A 21,886-nucleotide genomic window follows, 5' to 3' on the forward strand; every position below is an offset into this window, starting at 1 on the left:
GCTTCCTTGCTCTTCTGCTTGCTCGGCTTGTCGGCGGTGGCGCTGCCTGGGCCCTGGAGCAGCTACAAGATTCATTCCCTTTCATCCTGGACTGCTCTGGGTTTTGCCAAAGGCAGCCTGGGAAATGAGGAGTTTGGCCATAGGTAGCATAGTGATCCCGTTGGTGTGTGGTGGGGTCACAATGCAAGAGGGTGCCCCCCAGCAGGGCTGTGTCCAGAGAGGCTGTCCCTACCCTCATCAGTCTGCTGGACAGACGCCTGCTTATCCCTGGCTGTGCCATTTCAGCCAGGCCCTCCTAACACTGACCCCCAGGACTCGGCACTCAGGCCCCCATAGTAGCCTGTAGCCAAGGAACGGGAAGCAGCGGAAGCGGTTGGCTGGGGCTGCGGCTGCGGCCAACCTGCTGGTGGTGAGCTGCTCTGCTCTCTCTGAACTGGACAGCATCAGGGTGGAGACTTGAGGGCAGAGGTCTTGCCCAAGGATACCTTTCTGGGCCTGGCCAGGGCTGTTGGTAAATATTTGCCTGAAGTGGCATCTCCCTACCCGCCAGGGTATGAGCGTCAAGGAGGGACTTCCTGACCTCTGCTCAGGGTGTCAGACCTCCAGTTTTTACAACCTGCTGTCAGGGTTGTTCCCACCTGTGGGAGGCGGGAGCAGAGAGTCCCCTGGGGTGCCAGGTGCGGCACTCAGGTGACTGGGGACATGGCTTGACCATTACCCGGGGAGAGAGCCCACCGCAGGAAGGGAGCCCACTGAGCACTGGCTCCCTGTTGGATTTGGAATTCCATTTTGATTTTGGGAGGGACACGTGTTATCTTCCCAAAGGTCATCAGAGCGATGGGATGGTTGTGCTTCTTTGTGGCCATACCCAGGACACCTGGGCTGCAGGGTAGATGACCAAGGGAGGGCAGGATGGAGGATGGTGCACAGTAGAATGGTGGCCAAAAGCTGATTTCACCTGCCATTTTATTTTACTTGACGTCACTGGGAATTTGTAAGTTTTGGTCATTATCTCACTGCATCCTTGTGTATGTACACAGTGGGACATGGAGCAGCTGAGGTGTGGCGTGATGAGTCCATCCTGTAGCTGGACGTACCATTATTAGGGCTGTGAATTTGCCTTCAGGAAGTTTGTCGTGCATTTCCCTGTAAGTTTTATTGGTTCCGCCAGAGATAATGATACATCCTTGACATCTCCCACACCCTGGGCATGTAAGGGTCTTAGAACACTCAACTTGGTCTACCCACCCCTGCCTCCTGCCTGCCTTTTGTAATGTTGCTTCTAAGATTTCTTTTGTGTGTTTGATTTTTATTTATTTATTTATTCATTCATTTATTTATTTTTTAAAAGATTTTAAGAGAGAGAGAGAGAGACAGCATGAGAGGGGAGGTCAGAGGGAGAAACAGACTCCCCATGGAGCTGAGAGCCTAATGTGGGACTCGATCCGAGGACTCCGGGATCATAACCTGAGCCGAAGGCAGTTGCTTAACCAACTGAGCCATCCAGGCGCCCCTGATTTTTATTTTGCTGTAGTGTACCTAGTGTGGTTTGGTTTTTTTGCATTTAATTTGCTAGTGGCTTATAGCACTGCTTGAATGTATGTCTGGAGGTTTTGCTTCAATTTTGGAAAACTTTGGAGTATTGTTTTATACATGTTGCTTCTGTCTCATCTTTATGCTCTCTTCTGGAATCCTGTTTACCTGTAGGTTGGAACTCTTCGCTGTGTTCTATGAGCTTTCTATCCTCTTTCCTGTATTTTCCACATGTTTGTGCTTCCATGTTCCAGACTACTTATGTTCTATGGTCTTATCTTCCAGTTTGCTGATCCCATCTTCAGCTGTGTCTTTTTGCTGCTAGGTTATGTATTGGGTTCCCTATTTAATTTCTTAGTTCTAGATTTCTTTTGTTTCTTATTTCATGGATTTTAGTTCTGGTGAATTTTGGTTATCTATCTTCCTTCTTTACCAAATTTTAATTTTTTATGGTTTTAAATGTTATAATTCCAGTTAACATCAGTGTTAGATTAATTTCAGGTGTACAATATAGTGATTCAGTGCTTCCATACGACACCCATTGCTCGTCATAGCAAATGCCATCCTTCATCCCCATCACCTGTTTTCCCCACCTCCCACCCAACTCCCCTCTGGTACCCGCAGTCTGTTCTCTATAAGAGTCTGTTTCCTGATTTCTCTCTCTCTCTCTCACTCTCTCGGCTATCTGTCTTCTTGAGTCCACTAATCACAGAAGTGTTAATGTCTCTCTGATACCTACAATATTTGGACCCTTTGGGGGTTTGTTGCTATTGTTTTTTTTTCCCCCCTGTTGATTTTCTGTCATTTGATCTCAGCTCCTAGTTGGCCTGGCCATTTTTGACTGGTATATTTAAAGCTTATGGAGATATTTGAAGTTGTGGGCGATTTTGTTTTCCTCTAGAGAAGATTTACTTTTGTTCCTAGTGGATACTGCAGTAGATAGGGGCGGGTCATGTTAATCCTGTCTGGAATTGAGCACAGCCTTCATGAGCAGTGCTCCGTTCTGTTTTATCCATTCCCCTAGCTTCTGAGCCTCTGGAGAAAGTAGACTGAAAGCTGGAGTCTTGCCTGTCAGACTTCGGATGCTCTGCCCCGTGGCTTGGCTCCTGGTCTGCAGCCTGGTGTGTACAGGAGGGCAGTGCCGTCTTCTAGGGAGGGAATGTGAGCTACATGTGTAATGCGTGCTACATGTGTAATGCGTGCAGTAATGGGCACATTGAATGTATAAAATGAGCAGGTGGAATTATCTTAATAATGTTTTTCTTCTGTTCAGTACATCCAAAATACTCTTTTTTTCATGGAAAATATAAGAATATTAATGAGGTTTAAATAATTATAAAAAAATGACTATGTCTTAGAAAGTTGGTGTATAGGTATCTTACACTTAGATGACCTCTGTGTTTCGATGAGCTGCTCGTCAAGCCCTCACAGCCACAAATGGCTTATGGCTATTGTCCTGGGCTGAATTTGGGGACTCCTGTCTCTCCACTGGAGTCACACCCAGAGCTGGCGACTCATTTCAGGTGTGTGTGCAGTGAGCACCTACTGTCTTACCTTGATTCTGGCAGTAAGGCTCTCGCTGTCGATTTGGGAGGAACCAAGGAGTCTGTGCACACCTGTGGGGCCTTTTCTCACCCCCGACTTCCCTCAGCCTCTGTGGATCACACACAGTGGGTCTGTCTGGCAGGGTGCCCCCCACCCCCTGCCCCGCCCCCTGGGGCATTGCCCAGCCCGTAGGGACACCCCACCCACTACCCCACCCCCCGGGGCACTGCCAGCCTGGAGGGACACCCACCTCCTGCCCTGCCCCCTGGGGCAGCACCCCGCCTGGAGGAACGCTGTAGATGTTCAGGCTTGGGAGCATGTCCACTGAGCAGACACTGGCCTGAGGCCATTGGTGGCTGAAGCCCCTGCTTCCTGGCCTCTGGGGCCATCTTAGGTTTGTTGGAATCACTCAGGCTAGAAAGAGGAGCGAGGTCCTACCGGCTTCTTTCTAGGGGAGGGCATTAGAGCGTGTGGCCAGATGCTGCCTTCTGCGCTAGGAGGTGTCAGCCCCCCCACCCATGCCTGAGTAGCCAGAGCTGCAGTTCTGTGGGTTCCTGGGGTTAGAGGCTTGCCAGGCAGAGGGTCTGCTTTCTGGGGAGGGTCCACAATTTTCAGCAGGTTGTTGCAATGACCTTATGCTTCACTGCTACTCTGGTGTCCCGCAGCCCTTGGACCCTGTGCAGGGGGATGGGCTCTGGCCCAGCAGGCCTTGAGGTGGAGTAGTATCAAGTGTCCTGCCCACCCCCTCCATCCCCACAGGTATGTCCTTGGTAAGGGTGTTCATCTCGGCTGATTGTGACCATGGTGTGTCCACATCTGTCATGAGGTGTCCCTGCGGGGAAGCAGCCCAGGGTGGGGCTGGCCCTTCCTAAAAACCAGAAATGCGATGTGGTCAGTTCAGGTCCTGGCTGGGCCTCAGGTTACTTCTCTCTAAGGCTGACTGTCCTCTCGGGCAGAGGGAGGGGCTCCCTGGACCACTCAGGGCCAGCCCGGCCCAGGAGAGAAGTCACACTAGGCCCCAGTGAGGATCTGGGGTGGGGCCACTGTGGGCAGGGTGACACAGCCCACGGTGTGTCCATGGAACTAGCGGAGGCTGTCCTAGGGCTGCCAGCTGGCCTGGCAGGACTGCCCTTTGACGTGGCTTTAAGTGGCTCCCTGCCCCCTCTGCCCAGCGACCTGAGCCCGAGGCCACAGCCTCCATCTAGCCAGTTAGGGTAACCCCTGCTGATGGCTGGTGATGGAGCAGGGCTCTCTTGGCTTGTAGGAGGTTCAGTGCCCCCTGCTGTTGTCCGTGTGGTCAACTGGGCACCGTGTCCTGTACAGTAACTCAGTCCAGAAGCGTGGCCCTCAGAGCCCACAACCATGGGAAATGAAGAACCCGAAATTCGGGGCTGCATCATTTTAGGGAGGCGATGTGAGGGCGGGTCATCAGGAAGACTCCTGGGAGCGCTGCGGTACCTCAGATCTGTGGGGGTGGGAGCGTCAACCCACGCCTCCACTAAAGGCACTTTTGTCCACGTGTTTGCAAAAGGGCCATGGAGCTGTTTCAGAATGTTCCCAAAATGCTGGCAGGGATGGCCTTTATGATCCCTGGACTTGTGGGGACAGTTTGGGTCTCTGCCCACTCTGAGGGCACCCCCGTTTTCCTAGCCCCTGGGGAGTAGGGAGCACCTGGCCAGCTGGTGGCACTGCCCATCAGGGAGGGGCGGGGACCCTTATCCGAGCTGCATAAGGACGCCTCCTCGATGCTTGGGGTCCTTGAGAGAGGACCCGGCTGAGGAACCCCTCCTGCTATGTCTGTGTGTCCGCCCGCGGGGGGGGGGGTGTCCTTGTTAACAGCGATGCCTTTATTGTAATCGGGAACTGGGAGAAACCTACAGACTTCATTGTTTAGGCTGAGGTCGAGGAGGGTTCTTGTGTTTAGAAAAGTGAGTTTATTTTTAAAACCTCTGCCAGCATGAGACGGAGCAGGTCACAGCGGGAAGAGTGTGTGCGGTGGGGGTGAAGCTCAGCTCCAGGAGGGTCAGGATGGCCCCACCGAGCTGCGCTCCCCACCAGGCAGGGCCCAGCATCTGCCTGTGGTCGCCGCGGTCTGGGTGGCCTCCGACCCTGTGCCGACGGAAACCACAGTGGCCTGCGTGGCTGCGACTATCTACTCCCCTGACTGAGTTTCCCCTGGCCTTGGGGACCTGACCTTCACCCTGGTTTTCAGTGACTGTATGTACATGCCACCCCCCCCCCCCCAGTCCTTCCTGCACACCCATAGCCTCAGTGACCATCTGGTGACTGAGTGAGGCATACGCCGGTGCCCTCTCCATGTGGTCACCACCCCAGGGACGCCCCAGACCTCACATCACCTCCCTGCCTCTGCTGGGGAACACAGCAGCCCAGATGCGGAGCCTGCCACACGGCCTCCAGGCGTGAGAGAGGCCCTCGCACGGGGGGGGCTAGGGATTACAGAGACCCTCCTCCTGGGTCAGCATCCCTGGAGCCTCGTGCTGGGCCAATGCGCTAACATGGGGCAGCTCTCAACAGCGGCCCTGGAGGCTTTCTTTCATTTTGATTTATAACCAGATGGGCTGGAGAGAGGGCACATGCCAGTTAGTGGCCCCAGGACTCTGGCTTTGCTGATTCTGGGCACCGTCTTCTGGCTGCCCACGTCCCCTCTCTGTCCTGTGTGTGGATCCCGCCTTCACCTGCCTGAGTGCGGGGTCACCGGACAGCTCTGCTCCTCATAGGCCTGGTTGGGCTTTGCCTGGCTTAGGAGAGGACTGCAGAAGCCCCAGAGGCAGGGGACTTCCCCTGTCGCCTCTGTGTGGGCAGAGCTTCTGACCCCCGGACTGTGTGGGAGAGGCTGGTCAGGCCTGGCTGCCTGCTCTGCTCAGAGGTGGCCGTCCCCGACCACCGACCAGCGCAGCCCTTGTCCTGCAGGAGAGGAGACAGCATCTCCCCAGAAGGCTTCTCCGTTAGCTGACTGGCTGCCGCTGCTCTGGGGCACCTGGTGGGTGGGAAGCTGGTGTAAGCAACCTCTCCTCCGTGTCTAGTGGGGGGAACTGGTCACCCCCCCCCCCCCCCCGTGCGGGAACAGCCTGACGCCCGCAGCACTGGGGGCTTCCCTCCTGCCCTGGTCCATGAACTCGAGGTGCCTCTAGCACCTCGGTTAGGGCTCGATCCCACCAACAGTGGCTCTCCCGCCGTAGAGTTGCTGGTCTGATGGGGCTGACTGGCCCTCAGCACACAGTGACCAGGACCGGGGCCAGCTCTGTGAGGGGCACCGGGCAGCACTCTGAGGACATGCCAGCTGACCTTTTAAATTATCAAGCAGCGTGTCACACAGCTAAAAATAGCTAGGTGGCTTAGGATATAAATGTGGCCTGCTCCCTCCGCCTCCCACGTCCAGGCCCAGCCCCCAGCCCAGTGGCCAGAGGCACCAACCTGGAAGTCCGACCACATTCCCGCTGAGTCTTTGGCATCTGAGGGCTGCCCTCCTCCCCTCTCGGGGCTTGGGGCTTGTTAGTTGTGTCGTTGAGAACACAGACTTCTCTGAAAGTCCAGTGAAGTCTCGCCCTTCTGCTGAGGGATGCAGAAGCTGCATGTGAGGCGTCCTGAGTTGGTGGGGGTGGGGGCGGGGGAGTGCCCCGTGCCCTGCCCCCTCCTCTCCCCCACGAGGCTGGGCCCTGCCCTGCCCATAGCTTTGCCCAGCCCCCCTTCCCCAGGGTTGTGCTGGAATTTGAGGGCACGCTTGCAGTGACAGCTGGACTGGGGGTGCCCAGAAGGAAGCCTTGGTTGTCATGAGGGAGAGAACGGGCCGTGTGGTTCCATGTCGTGTGGCTGGTGTGGAAGTCACGGCAGGTGGGCATTCGGAGGTCGCGCTCCCAGCGCTTGCACCTCCGCCCCAGGGGGGAGCCTCCTGAGCCCCAGCCGCCTGCTCGCTCTGCTTTTTCTGGTGTCTGGTGCTGTTCTGGGCCATGCTGCTCTGAACCCCTGTGCCGTCCTGCAGGGGTTTCCGGAGGGCAGAGGTTGGGCCTGGAGCAGGGGTGGACCCCACTGGCGCTCCCTTGCACGTCCAGCGGCCGTGTGTCCTAGGCCCCGGCCGCTCCCGGCCACCCAGCGTGTGGAACCAGCCTCCTCTTACTTCGACCTGCCGGTGGGCATCAGGGAATGCTCCGGGCTGGAACTGGCATTTTCCTAGTGACTGAGGATGGCCAGCACCTTGTCACCCGCTTGTTGGCCGTGTCTTCATCGGACCTGTTCATATCTCTTTTTTTTTTTTTTTTTTTTTTTAATGGGATCATGGGATTTCTGTGTTTGGGATGGAGTCCCTTGTCAGATACATTATTGAGAATAGTTTTTCCAGTCTGTGACTTGACTCTTCTTAAATAAACCATAATTTTTGCTGAGTGAAGCATGTTTCCATGTCGGTGACTGGATTAAATGTTGGTGTTTTTGTACCTAGTGTTTCACGTGATTATAGACTGACTTTAAAACTGGAGCCTTAATTTGCAAGAGCACTTTCTTGATTGTTCTTTTTTTTTTTTTTTAAGATTTTATTTAATTTTTTGACAGACTATGAGAGAGGAAACACAAGCAGGGGGAGTGGGAGAGGGAGAAGCAGGCTTCCCGCTGAGCAGGGAGCCCGATGTGGGGTTCGATCCCAGGACCCCAGGATCATGACCTGAGCCGAAGGCAGACGCTTAATGACCGAACCACCCAGGCGCCCCTTTGATTGTTCCTTTTTAGGTAGAATTCTGCGCTTAACTAATGTGTGTCAGCCTCCCCCATCCCCGTGAGCACATGAACTAGATTTTTTTGAAGTTGCCTCTGGCCCCGAATTCTGTGTTTTCTTGGGGTCAGCTGTGCTATGGTTCTCCTGGTATCTCCTTGCTCTGCCAGGCCCCTCTTGTGCAGCAAGAGGCTGATAAGGGTTTGTGGGGGCTGGTGCGTGGTGCAGGTCAAGGGAGACGGCCACCCTGGAACCCGCAGAGGTGTGGTTACCTGTGGGACGAGGCTGGAAACCACAGAGCTCATGGGTTTGTTCTTGTACTGTGTGGTAAGAGCCCACTGGAGGGTGTCTGGAAGGACCACTCCAGGCTGCTGGCTGTGGCCGGACGGGCAGTGCTGGGCCGTGGCAGATGGGGGCTGGGGAGCGCTGGCGATGGGGGTCGAACGTGGTGAGGGTGTTGGTGGTCTTCCTCGCGGGCTGTGGCTGGAGCCCCACATGGGTGGTACTGCGCAGGGACTCCCAGCACCCAGGTGGTGGTGCTGTGTGTCCCAAGTGAACTTACGGTCAGGCTTAGCTCCAGACCCGGGAGGCGTGTCTGCTGTGCCCTGCGACATTGCCGGGCCCAGGAGGGACCCTGGGTTGTCATCGGGTCCCCTGGTTTTCTGGTTCGCATTCACTCTGGTCATGAACATGTCCTCGAAGTTGCGTGTGAGTTGGAATCGGACTGATGTCTCTCTTGTGGCAGCATCAGAGTGGGTGTCGAAGACACGAGGCTGTGAAACTGTTTTCAGGGAGGGGGCGTGTGTGTGCTGCTGTGTGGGTTTTTGAGCTGTCTCTGGCTGCCAGAGATCTTTCTGCTGAGGTCCTGGTGCAGAGGCTCATGCGGGGTCAAGGGTGGAAGGCCGCGGCAGAGTGACCGCTGGATTCCTGGTCCTCCCTCCGCCGCGACCTCCCCTGCAGAGCCGCAGGGGTGGCTGGTGGGCTTCCACCTGGGCCCCCCAACTATGGGGAGAGCGCCCACAGTGGCGGCAGCTGACCCTGGGCCCATGTGTCTCTCCAGGACCGGAAGCTCACCAAGCTGGAGAGGCAGCGGTTCAAAGAGGAGGCTGAGATGCTCAAGGGCCTGCAGCACCCCAACATTGTGCGCTTCTATGACTTCTGGGAGTCCAGCGCCAGGGGGAAGAGGTGCATCGTGCTGGTGACCGAGCTGATGACCTCGGGGACGCTGAAGACGTGAGCACGCCCCCACCCACTGGCCGGACCCCGGGGACGCGGGGCTTTCCGTCGGGCCAGGGCCGGTCTCAGGAGCGCCCTCGCCCCCCCCCCCCCCCCCCCGCAGGTATCTGAAGCGGTTCAAGGTGATGAAGCCCAAGGTGCTCCGCAGCTGGTGCCGGCAGATCCTGAAGGGGCTGCTGTTCCTGCACACCAGGACGCCCCCCATTATCCACCGGGACCTCAAGTGCGACAACATCTTCATCACGGGTCCCACCGGCTCTGTGAAGATCGGCGACTTGGGCCTAGCCACGCTCAAGAGGGCGTCCTTTGCCAAGAGTGTGATTGGTAAGCTGTGGCCCGGGGTGCTGCCTGGGGGGTCCCTGGCTGTGTGGTTCTGGGGCTGAGGCCGCTGCGGTCTGCGGGCTGCGGACACTCGGAGGGAAGGAGGCCTTGATGACAGAGGGACTCAGGGTTGGTGTCCAGTGAGGTGGAATGGACAAAGGGAGTCTCGTTCCCCGGACCTGGAGGCCCCCTGCGGCGGGTCCCTGGGGGTTGTGGGGCCCAGAGCCAGCTTGGGGCCCTAGGGCCGAGGGATCTGGTGTGGGTACCGGTTTGCTAGGCTTGTCTTTCTGTGTTTCTTGTCCTCCTCTGAGAAGCCCCCGTGGCCTTGGTGGGTGTGGCCCTGTTCACAGCTGCTACGCAGACCCTGGGGCTGCGCTGGGGTCCCTGCCGATGGTGGGCGCTGGCTGCGGCCACTCTAGGACCTTGCAGAGGGAGTGCTTGGAAGAGCTTCGGGGTGGCCCTTACTGGGGTTTGAAATGTCTGGGGAGCGCCAGCATGCTGCAGGGCCAGACTGCTCTGGGACGTGGCTCCAGAAATCCTGATGGGATTGGCTGGGGTTGGGTGGGACCTGGAGAGGCTCCGCTGTCCTTTGAAGCCCTGTGTGGGAACACAGCAGGACAAGAGGGTAATCTTAGGGTTTTGCAAGCTCCTTGTTTTAATGCACATTTGGGGACAGAACTTGGCCTATTTGTGGCAGATAGAACCACTGGGAATCTGGAAACTTCTTTGGTGGGGTTAGTGGATTTGGAATAAGACATCTGGGGCACGGTGGCCGCTGGGGTCCACAGGGCCCTCTGGAAGCTCTGGAAAGTTGAGTGCTGGGGTGTGGGCCAACCTAGGCCTCGGTTTGTCTCTCAGTGAGATGGGGTGGGGTTCCTGGCTGGAGGAAGCACACCTCTGAGCAGCCGGCAGTTTCTGAGCAGGATCTGTAGGTCTGACCTTGGGGTCGGGTGCCTGGGGAAGCTCCCTGGGGCTTCTCTGGCTGGTGGAAGTCCATCTTGGAACTGGGGTCTCGGAGTACCAGACACATGCTGGGTGGTCTGATGGGGTGATGTGAAAGCCTGGCATTTCCAGGCCTTGCATTGGCCCTAATGCAAGGGGGCCCAGCTCTGGGGTGGGGGGCCCAGAAGCTCCAAACATGCAGAGAAGGGGAGGCAATTAGCATGTCTCCCTGGGCCCTGGGCACCGAAGGGCCAGCCACGGAGTGGGGGGGCTTTTGGTCGGGTTGGGGGGTCTCCCAAGCCTGTAAATCAGGCTCCCCGCTCTGTGGGACAGTTGCTGCCAAGGACCTGCTTTTGGGTGCAGCTCCCGGTGGGGGGGTTTGTGCCCATGTTTGGGTTTGTACTTGAGATGTGGCCCAGGTTGGACGTTGGGCAGTGGTGTCTGAGGACATCTCTCCCTGCTCTGGGGAGGCCCTATGGCACCAGGCCTGAGGGCTTGTGTTGGCCGATGGGAAGGGAGTACGGATTGGGTGTGAAGGTGTCATTGTCACAAGCACTGTGGCCCCAGCCCCTTGATGGCGTGTGCACACACAGCTGTGGGTTACCTGCCCCCTGTGGGGTTGGTTCCCGAGAGCCGTCCACCTGCGATGGTGTCACTACGCTCTCCCTGTGTCTGTTGGCCAGGTCCTAGGCTGGTGCTGCCTGCAGGTGTTTGTGGCCATGGTGGTGGGAGCACTGGGAATGTGGGGCCAGGGGACCAGGGAGGTACCCTGGGCACACATGTGTGTGGCTGTGTGAACACACGCATGTTCTTTTTAACACTCAGATTTAAGTGGCTACAGAGCAAGGAGAGAGAGAAAAGGGTGTGTCTGTGGCCCAAGCACATGTGAGCATCCCCACCCTGCTCGGAGCTGGCCCCTCCCCTTCACCCCCACCTCCCTTGCTCCCCCTGAAGGGCAGACTGTGTGGGACCGTGGGGCGGCTCAGCTGGCTTCCCTCGGTGGGTGCACACGGCCCAGTGCAAAACATTGTCTGCACAGTCATGTGGTTCAGAACCCCCAAAAGATGGAACTAGTCCCACTGCAAGGTCCCTTGGACTCCTGCTCTCTCCCCACACTGTTCCCATTATTTCTGACTTGGAATCTCCTAGGATTCTTCTTCTTCTTTTTTAAAGATTTTATTTATTTATTTGAGAGAGAGAGAGAGAGAATGAGTGGGAAGGAGCCTCAGAGGGAGAAGCAGACTCCCTGCTGAGGAGGGAGCCCGATATAGGACTCAGTCCCAGGACCCTGAGATCATGACCTGAGCCGAAGGCAGATGCTTGATGGACTGAGCCACCCAGGCACCCCCAGAATCTCCTAGAATTCTTTATACACATATCAAGATAGATCCCCAGTTTTGCTCTTTCTTACTCAAAATGTTGACTTGTTTTATTAAACATATAATAGGCGTTAAATGGAAATCATGGGGGCATGAGAAAAAGATGCAACGTTGTGCGACCTGTGTCCCAGAGAGCCGGGAACACGGCTGATGACCTACACGTGCTTGTGAACGCGGTCTGTGCTGTTCTGTGGCTGCCTTTTAAAGAAACGGGAACATTTGGAAAGCGTTGAGGTGGAGGAAACAGAGAAGGCGGAGACATTCTGACGTTCCCTTCTGCCTTGTGTTTGGCTGGACAGGCATCATTTGGACCTGTTTTGATAAGAGGATTTTGTGATTTTTAAAGCAGAAGCTTGTCACAGGGGAGAAAAAAAAAACCAATCCAGAGCAGCATAACTAAAGGAAAAGTCAGCCAGAATCCCAGCCCCCTGATGTGTCCTCATGGGTCTGTCCTCGCTGTTCTGTGGGGAGGAGGTCAGTGTGCACGAACAGCCAAGGACTTTGTTTTACTCCATCTGTTGAAAAATTCCAAGGAAGCATTGTTTTGGAATGGCCTGTGCTGGGAACACCTTGCAGGCCCCTGATGCTCCTTTCTCTGCTGACACACCGCCCCGTGGTGTCTGTCTGGGGACACCTGGGGCCTTCTGGGTTTTTGCAGTTTAGGTAGCTCGGTGAGGAGCACGAGTCTTTGCTGCGGGTGGTTGGGCCAGGGGCTAGGAGGGTGCGCTCCCCCGCGTGCAGCGCCTCCCGTGTTTGGAGCACAGGCTGGGGCCTGGGGAGTAATGGGCTCGGAGCTGGGGGGGCTCCTTGTGCTATGTGCTGCTGCCACCTGGAATCAGGAGGGTCTGGGGGAGTTTTCGGGAACCGTGTGCAGGGCACTCCTTTAGAACCGCAGGTTCTGGGCCTCATGGGGAGGGGATCCCTGGCCCCGTGGCCGCTGACCCTGCCGCTGAGCCCTGTTCCTCCTGGGTACAGGCACCCCTGAGTTTATGGCGCCCGAGATGTACGAGGAGCATTACGACGAGTCTGTGGACGTCTACGCCTTTGGGATGTGCATGCTGGAGATGGCCACCTCGGAGTACCCCTACTCCGAGTGCCAGAACGCCGCCCAGATCTACCGGAAGGTCACCTGTGTGAGTCCACTGGCAACCACGAGAGACCATGCTTAGGGAAGCGCTCACGGCACCGCGTGAGGCAGGGAAGGGTGCTGTCACAGAGGGGAACCAGGCTGTCTAACTCAGCAGCATGGCCGCCTGTCCCGAGGGGGGCCCCTCCTCTGGGCCGCTCCCAGGGCTGCTGGCTTTCCCATGTCTGGTGTGGGCTCATGCCATTGTCAGCTTTAATCAGGTGGCCTCAGGTCTGCAAGCAGGTCACCCCGTCCTCCCTCTGTGGCTCTCCTGCCTGGTGAGGCCGTAGCTTTCCTGGGCATCAGGCCCCACGACCCACGAGTCCTGGCTGCCTCGCTCTGGCCCTGTGCCCCCCTCTCTTCAGAGATGCACGAGGAGTGAGGTCCTTGGCAGCCCAGGGCACCTGCCCTCGCCCCACTTCCACCCTGACTCCCTGCGGGGCTTAGGTCATTTCTCTCCTTCAGTCTTAACGCACTCATCTGAGCCCCTCCTGTGCTGCTGAGGGTAGGAGCGGGGAAGGTGGCTGTTGGCGGGGCCTTGTCAGAGACGCAGAGGGCAGCTCCTGGTTCCCTGCTGATGCTGGTGGAGAGGGTGGGCTTGCTGGCTGTGGGCAGTGGTCCTCCATGGGGCAGGGGTCACTCGCGGGGGCTAGGGCCTCCCTCCCAGGCCATGGAGGGGTATGGGGGTGTAGCCTGCCAGCCCTTCTTCTTGGGTGCCCACGTGGATGGGGCTGTGGGAGACGGGACTGGTTCCCACTGGGGTACCCCTCAGCCACCCTGTGTCCCTTATTGAGGCCCTGGGCAGCAGGGCTCCCGTGCGGACCCATGTCACCATGGGCAAAGCAAGGTCAGGCCCCACCCTTGCTCCCCGAGGAAGCCAGATGGGAGGCATGTTCACTGACCACCGGCAGGTTTGCAGTAACGCCTGTGGGGCCGCCAGCCCCTCCCGGCACACAAAGCCACACCAGTCCAGCCCTGGCATCTGTCCTGACCCCAGGTCCTGCAAGGATTCGGTGTCCCCACTCCCAGCACCCCAACTCCATGCTTCTGAGTCGGGGGGCACGAGCCCCTTCAAAACAGCATTTGTTCCTGTCACACTGCTGTTCCTGTCTTCTGCTCTGGGGGCCTTGGCCTTTCTGAGGTGTGCGTGGGCCACACTTGCCCATACTTACAGTTTCTCAGGCCACCTGCCTCCCGCTGGGACCCTGGCCCTGCCTCCTGTTGTAATTAAACCTCTCTTTCTTCGGCTTCTGTGGCCCGGTCCAGGTTCCTCATCTCCAAGGGGAGCCCACCTGGAGCCCAGCATCCCAGTCTGTCACTGCAGACTCTGCTGCGTGTGGGCCAACACGACCCCCATGGGTTACAGGCCTGGGGTCTGGGGCACAGCACCCCTCCTGGGCAGCAGGAGCCCCTGGGGGTCCTACACTCCTGGGCCTGCATCTGGGCTGGAGGCCACCCTACACTACAGCTCAGTGGGAGACCATACATGTCCTGTTCTCTGTGTTCAAAAAACCAAACAAGCCAGCCCAAATGAGACTTTGAAGGCAGAGTCTTACTGAAGAATGGGATGGTTAAGGCTCTCCGTATGCTTCAGATGCTTAAGAATCAGTTGTCCCTCCCCCAAGCCCCTGCCCCTGGTCCAACCCCTGCTTCTCCTGAGCAACCCCCTGCGCCTGCAGGGATACACTCCAGGGTTCGGCTCCCCCGTGTCATGGGCTTTACTGGCCGGGCTGCAGCCAACCTTGCCAGCACCCACCAGGTCTGTGGTCAGTGTGGGTACCCCCGAAAACCGCCCAGCTGCAGAACTCCACGGCATAGACACTTAAAAAAACCCCAGAGCCACTAGGCCTTGGACGTCAGCCCTGCCCATGGCCGCAGTGGGGCAGAGTGCCTGGGGCCCTCGGCCAATAGCGGTGACCACACCACGTGTACGGACGCTCCTGCCAGGCGGGGGCCGCGTGGGGCTCTTCCCCCAGCCCGCTGTTCCTGACAGCCCCTCCTCCCTCAGCGTGAGCCTGTGTTCCCCAGCCGGCTTGCACCCCTCCTGCCTCCTGCCTTAACTGCCCCCCCTGCCCCCCTGAATTAGTGCAGCTGAATCAGGTCCTGGCCTGGCCTGCCAGTGACTCTGCCCCTCTGGTCTTACAGGGCATCAAGCCTGCCAGCTTTGAGAAGGTGCACGATCCCGAAATCAAGGAGATTATTGGGGAGTGCATCTGCAAAAACAAGGAGGAAAGGTGAGGCCGGTGGGGCGCTGGGTCTGGGTGTTGCTCACGCTGAAGTCACCACCGCAGCGGCGCACGCTCGCAGGAGACCCGGACGCTGGCTGCTTCAAGCCGGGGTCCCACCTCTGCTGCCCGCAGCACGATCCCTGGCTTTGGGGGCCATCCTGGAGCCTCCTGCTTGGCCAGCTGCTTCTCACCCACCCAGCCTGGAGCAGGGGCTCCCCCATGCCCTCGGACGGCCCCTCCTGTCACCTCTGGTCTGTGAGTCCCATGCACCCACTGCTGACCCCAGAGTGCACAAGTCCGAGCCCTTGAGCTGCCCCCGAACCAGCCCCCACCTCAGCGGGTCAGCCAGGAAGCCCCCCCCCCCCCCCCCCCGCCGCCCTCTGCCCTCCTTCTGCCCTTGCCCCTAAGTCCTCCCCCCTGTCCCTCTCCCCCTCTTCCTCCTCCCCTTCCTCTCCCTCCTCCTCCCTCTCTTCCTCCCTCCTCCTGGCAACCTCCTCCCTACCTCTTACTACCCCCTCTCTTCACCTGACTCTCCCTCCCCTCCCCCCTCCCCCTCCTCCTCTTCCTCCCCCTCCCTCTCCCTGCTCCTCCTCTTCCCTCCCCCTTCTTCCCCTCCCCCTGCACACTCCGACCTCATCTTCTCTCTTCCCACTTTCCTCTTCCCCCGCCCCTCCCTCATCTCGGCCCCCACCCCTGCCTCGCCCCTCGCTCCATACCTCTTCCTGGCCCCCTTGTGCGCCCTCCGCGCCCACACGGCTGTCCTGTCCCGGTCCTCACCGCGGCCGTCCCCTCTCGCGCAGGTGCCCCGTTCTGATCCGCGGGCTCTCTCCTGCCTCTGGAGGTTATCCTTGTCTTATAGCTAGAAATCGTGAAGTAGAGCTCACCTCGGAGAAGTAGAAAAGGAACCGCATAGAGCTAAAGAACCCTAAGAGCAGACCCCACAAGACCACCTTCCCGCCCAGGACCGGCAGGGGCCACGACCTCCGTCCCCCAGGAGTCCCCTCAGGCACGCGTCTGCTCCCCCTTACAAGTGTGGCGAGCATCCACCGGGCCTGGGCTGCCCCCGTCACGGACGCAGTCATCAGGGAGGGGCTGTCGGGACAGATAGGGCGCCGGGAGGGAGCCAGGCCAGGACAGCCCTGGGACCAAGCTCCTGTTCAGGGATGAGGAGTGGCCACTATGAGGACACCCAGCAGCCAGGACGCCCGGGGCTCCTGGGTTCACCCTCACCTGTGACCCCTGGGAGCTCGGTGGCACCTTCGCAGGCCGGTCTGCCTGGTGCAGAGCCAGGTCAGGAAACTTCACTTCCCCGAGTTTCTGGTGATGGGAGGTTCACTTTCTGTAACGAGAGAAAGCAGCAGCCTTCAGTGCTGTGCAGTAGGCTCTGTGCGGGGATAATTCTCCCTCCTGCCTGGGAGTAAACTGTCGCGGGCTCCCCTTGAGGACAGCGTTGCCTGCTGAGTGGTACTTGGAGAACTTTCTAGAAGGAGCTGGACACTCCATCTGGGGCCTCAGCGGCTGCCGTGCCCTCACCGTCCTGTCGCCCCTCTTCAGGTACGAGATCAAGGACTTGCTGAGCCACGCCTTCTTCGCGGAGGACACCGGCGTGAGGGTGGAGCTGGCGGAGGAGGACCACGGCAGGAAGCCTGCCATCGCCCTGCGGCTCTGGGTCGAGGACCCCAAGAAACTAAAGGGCAAGCCCAAGGACAACGGAGCCATAGAGTTCACCTTTGACCTGGAGAAGGAGACGCCTGATGGTGTGGCGCAGGAGATGGTAACGGGGCGCGTGCTGGTGGAGGGGGTGGCGGGTCCACGTGTGCGGGGGTGTGCGGACTCCGGTTGTGGGGTGTGTGTGCCTATGAAGGACAGTGAGGGGGGCGGGGGGGACTCTTGCTGCACAAAAGCCACACCCGCCCTGAGGGGGCGCAGTGAGGGGCCCCGTGGGGTGCGCTTGGGCGTGTTGCGAAGGGCCTGGGTGGGCCAGAGTCTTGCTGTGCGCGAACGCGGGCCTTCGGTTTGAGCTCTCGCTCTGCTGCTGAGGGTGCTGTGTCCGGGCGCAGGGCGCCGGGTGTTCGGCCTTGTGGGGGGACGGAGGCTCGGGGAAGGAAGGAGACGCTGGTTTTCGCTGTAGGAAGCGAGCGCAGGGGAAGCCACGCTCGTGGCGGGAGAGGCTGCGCCGTCCCACGGAATGGAGCACACCTCTCAGAACCGGCTGCCGTGCAGCTGGACGTCCTGGCCCCGGCAGGTTCTAATGGGGAGGGTGTGGACTGCGGCCCTGGAGGGGGGACGGGCGACCGTGCCGGTCCTCAGGCCCCTGCAGGGATGAGGGAACAGGCTGGCTGGGCCATAGCAGGTGTGGGCCATGGGCCGGGGCTGGCCACTGTGGGCAGACGGCACCTGGGACGCAGCGGGTGAGGGTCCCGGGACCTTGCGGAGGGCCGTGCCTCAGGGCTGGCAGAGCAGGAGCTGTGTGCAAGGGCGTCCACTTGCCCTGGACGGTGGCCCGTGTCCTGCCCCTGTGGTGAGTGGGATGTCTGCTGGTGGCCAGGAGCCATCCATACCTTCCCCACTGCCGGTCACATCCCGGAGCCCAGAAACGGGACACACAGCTCCACGGGGCTCAGGAGCGCTGTCCCCTAAGTGCTGTGGTCGTGTGGTCCTGGCTACGGAAGTTAACACTTGAATATTCCCGAGCCGGGTGACACGCAGGCCGGTGCGCCGGGAGAAAGGATTGAGTCCCTTGGGACCAGGGGACCAGGCCTGGAGCTAGCTCTGTCCCTGGGGCAGCAGGAGAGGAGGTGGGTCCCAGGGGCGGCCGTGAGGGCTGCAGAGGCCAAGCCAGTGTGGAGTCCTCAGGATGCCTGGGTGGCAGCAGCGCTCCAGGCTGTCCATGAGCCCTGCACCTGCTCCACGTGCCCAGGGAGGCTTCCTGCCTGAGATGGATTCTGGTGAGAGCCCAGCAGGGTCAAGTGTCACAGCAATGCGTGGGGACGAGGGTACCACAGCATAGAGGGGCTCCTGTGCCTGTCGGACCGGGCATCTTCTCCAGCTCTGGATCGGTTCTTGGTTCCATCGACACACTCTTCAGCTGTGGGACGTGGAGGTGCTCACATGTGACCTGGGACCTTTTTTGGGACCACCCATCCTCCTGAGGGACCCCTCCCTTCTCTGCCTCGACGGCTTCCCCCACACGGTGGCCCCACGGGCCCTGCGTCTGTGTTGGGCCTGCCGCCTCGCCCGTCCTCTGCACGGTCCCCCGGCTTCTCGGCTGGACTCAGTGGGCAGTGTCCGTGAGTCCTTAGTGGCGCCCCCTGGACCTGTGCCTCCCCCGTTGCCATCCAGGACACCGTCCCCTGAGGAGCGCCCTCGAGGCAGTGCAGACTCCGTGCAGACGGCACCGTGTTTGAGGAGTGATGACCGAAGGGCGCGGACCCTCCTCCACTCGCAGACCAGGATGAGGCAGGGATGAGCTGACGGCGGCCCGTGTCCGCTGCGAGGTCTCGGCCCCGTGTGAGCGCTCCAGCTGGGGTGGCCTTTGCCGCTGGCTGCTGGCGGGTCCAGCCCCTGCCCACCTCGGGGCGGACCCTCCCTCCCCCCGGCTTCTCTAGGCCGCCGCTGTGCGAGGTGCCCTCCTGGGCAGCATTTCAGGGCCCAGTGCCCCCGGCCGCTCTGGGTGGTCACTTACGGACAGCTTCCCGTGATCACACTGCTGCTCCCAGACGTGGGGCCCAGCCCCCGCGAACCCCTGCACCGGTGTCCTCACCTGAAACCACCTCCCAGCAGGCAGCTCCTGGGCAGGCACCGGGGACCGATCGAGTGCCGCCAGGGCTGAGAGAAGGGGGGCATCTCTGGGGACCTGGGCTGGCTTTGACCTGGAGGCGACCCCTGGCGAGGACCCTGGGAGGGGGGCTCGTGGCCCGGCCCAGCGTCCCCATGTCCACGCGCCAGCCCTCCTGCCCTCATGGCCTCCGGGTAGTGGACGTTTCAGTGTGGCAGAGAATGGGGCTAAGCTCTCCCTGTCTGGGAAAAAATAGAAGAAACACCTTCGAGAGGATCGCCGGGGGGTGACCGCGGGGACCGAGACGCAAGGAAAACTGGGCCATGAGCAGAAAATAGAAGCAGCAGCGGGGGTGTCTGTGGGCGCCTCCCGTCAGCGGTCTCTCCGGCCGGGCCGGGCAGGCGGCACTGACCTCAGCCCCGGCCCCTCGCCTGCGTCCCGGCCACGTGCCGCTGCTCGCACGGCTGCTGCCCGTGCCCGAGTCGGGTGGAGGGCTGGCTGCCATTCTGTCCTGTGGGGTCGAGAGATTTTGAACAGTCACGAACTTACATAAAATTTGAAAACGTTTGACGAAGAACCGTTGGAGGGGACATCCAGACTCGATGCCATGCCACCCGGTGTGGGCCTGTGGCTCTGCCCACAGACAGCAACCTTCTCGCTCAGCTGTCTCAGCCGTCAGAACTGGGAGAGCTGCCCACGGCCTGCCTGGGGTCCTCTCATGTGTGGTGACACCTTCGTAGCAGGAGCTCCTCTGGGCGGCGATTGTCTTCGGTTACCTTGCCGTGCAGGGCACGGGGCGACTCCCTGGCGGTCACGTTGGCCGTTTGTGGGAGCACTCGGCGTGGGGCTGTGTCCTCACCATGGCCAGCCCCGGAGGACACATGTCTGTCTGCCGTCTCTGTGTGGAATGACAAGTAATGACTGTGTCCTGGGGGGGTGTAACTTTGAAACTGTGTAAATGTTCATTTTCACCAAATTTCCCATTTATTTCTATCTCTGTGGACTATGGTTTTGCTGGTGAGTTGTCTGTGACCACGCAGTATGTTACCCCAGCACAGTGCTGGAAAAGCTTAGTGTCTCACACCGTCCTCGTGGTCAGCGATCTGGGAGTAGCTGAGTGGGTCGTTCTGGTTCTGGGTCCCCATGCTGTGTGGCTGGGTGCTGGCTGGGGCTGGCCAGGGCTGAGGGTTGCTCCTGGTGGGAGACTCGATGTTCTGCCAGTGGTTGTTCTGTAGCTCACTCAGGATACAGCTTCCTGGGAGCAGGTGATCTAGGAGCGCGAGGGTGTGTGGGCAGGGACAGGTGGCACACCCACTGTGGCATCGCGTGTGGCCTCCTGCCGGGAGGGACAGCTGCATTCCCCTCACGGGCCCTTGAGGACACGGCCCTCAGCACGGCCCTCAGACCATCATGGTGTCACTGTGCATTTTTTCTTTTTTTAATAATTTTATTTATTTATTTGACAGAGATCACAAGTAGGCCAAGAGGCAGGCAGAGGGAGAGGGGAAGGCAGAGAGGAGGAAGCAGGTTCCCTGCAGATCAGAGAGCCCGATGCGGGACTCGATCCCAGGACCCCGGGATCATGACCTGAGCCGAAGGCAGAGGCTTAACCCACTGAGCCACCCAGGCGCCCCATCACTGTGCATTTTGATGCCCAGAACGTCCAGGTTTGGCCTGTGGCGTGGGCTCCTGTGTTGGTCTGTGTGTCCCCTCAGTCCTCGGAGTCTGTCCTTGCTTTGAGGCACAGTGAGGTGTCTAGGTGTCTAAGTGTCTAGGCCCCTTGTACTCCCCCCCACACACACACACTCACAGTGGCCAGACTCCAGGCACCACCCCAGGCCTGCCCAGGGTCCTTCACACTTGCACGCGTGCTGTGTCGCATGCTCATGTCTACATGTAGGCGTGTGTATGTCTGTTGCGCGCTGAAAGCCAGGAGCTGCTACAGGTCCTGACCAGCGCTGAGTCCTGTGCACTTTTTCCCTTTCCACATGGGGCTGCCGTGGTGACAGGGCAGAGACTGGCCTCTGCTCTTCTGTGGATTTACCAGAGATGTCCTCAGGGACAGCTGTGACACTCCCCAGAGACTCCGGGCTCCTTCACAAACACTCTCCCAACCCTCTCCTGTGTTCAGAGTTTTCTGGACATGGGTGCCTGCCTACACTCCTTCCCTCCGTGCCCTCTTGGGGAATGCCCAGGGCCCACCTGTGGAAGGCAGCTGGGGTCTCCCCCCCCCCACCCCCCCGCAGGCACAAGCACCCGCTGCACCCTCACTGGCCCCGGAGCCCGGCTGGGCAGGTGCAGAGGGCTTCCTGCGACTGGCCGCTGGCAGGAGTGTCTCCTAACGGGAAGACGAGGGCGTCTCTGAGGGACGGGCTGAGGGCCTGCAGAGGGACTCCTGCAGAGACCCTGTGAGCAGGAGGTGGCAGTGCAGATGGTGGGGCCCCAGGAATGACATGGTGCCTCCCTTTGCAGATCGAGTCAGGATTCTTCCACGAGAGTGACGTGAAGATTGTGGCCAAGTCCATCCGTGACCGTGTAGCGTTGATCCAGTGGCGGCGGGAGCGGATCTGGCCGGCCTTGCAGCCTCCCGAACAGCGAGACCCTGGCAGCCCCGACAAGGCCAGGGGCCCGCCCGCACCCCTGCAGGTCCAGGTGACCTACCATGCGCAGGCCGGGCCCCCGGAGTCCGAGGAACCCGAGGCGGACCAGCACCTCCTCCCCAGCGCGCTGCCGGCCAGCGCCACCTCCCTGGCCTGTGAGTGCCGCCCTCCCGGCTCCCTCTCACCCCATGCGTGCTGCAGACGTGGGCCACAGGCGTAGGCGAGCCTTCTTCTGGGGGCGGGCACTGGGTGTCGTGGGCTCCCCGAAGCCCAGCTTCTCAGGACAGGTGGGGGCAAATGGGCGGACAGATCCAGAGCCTCCCAGGCCCCAAGCCAACAGGACGGAGCGGCTCCATCCAGCCCCTTGTTCCCTGCAGAGGCTGTCAGTCCCGTGCCTGGAGGGGGCGTCCCTGCGGGGACACCACTGTCCCGGGGCCTCAGACGGCTGTGGTCTCCAGTGGTCATGACAACACTC

At 59.7% G+C, this 21,886-nt stretch overlaps 1 protein-coding gene across 12 annotated transcripts in view; it reads left to right on the top strand.

Annotated features, from left to right (window-relative positions):
* Positions 1–21,886, top strand: part of WNK2 (WNK lysine deficient protein kinase 2) — a 117,288-nt gene that overhangs the window by 22,231 nt on the left and 73,171 nt on the right. For all 12 annotated transcript variants that reach the window (XM_059141262.1, XM_059141261.1, XM_059141266.1 and 9 more), the window contains 6 exons: positions 8,862–9,034; positions 9,141–9,361; positions 12,655–12,812; positions 14,951–15,039; positions 16,588–16,807; positions 21,284–21,566. In XM_059141262.1, coding sequence (XP_058997245.1) covers positions 8,862–9,034; positions 9,141–9,361; positions 12,655–12,812; positions 14,951–15,039; positions 16,588–16,807; positions 21,284–21,566 — 1,144 coding nt within the window. The remainder of the gene's footprint in view (positions 1–8,861; positions 9,035–9,140; positions 9,362–12,654; positions 12,813–14,950; positions 15,040–16,587; positions 16,808–21,283; positions 21,567–21,886) is intronic.

This window comes from Mustela lutreola, chromosome 12, assembly GCF_030435805.1.
Source record: "Mustela lutreola isolate mMusLut2 chromosome 12, mMusLut2.pri, whole genome shotgun sequence".
Taxonomy (NCBI): domain Eukaryota; kingdom Metazoa; phylum Chordata; class Mammalia; order Carnivora; family Mustelidae; genus Mustela; species Mustela lutreola.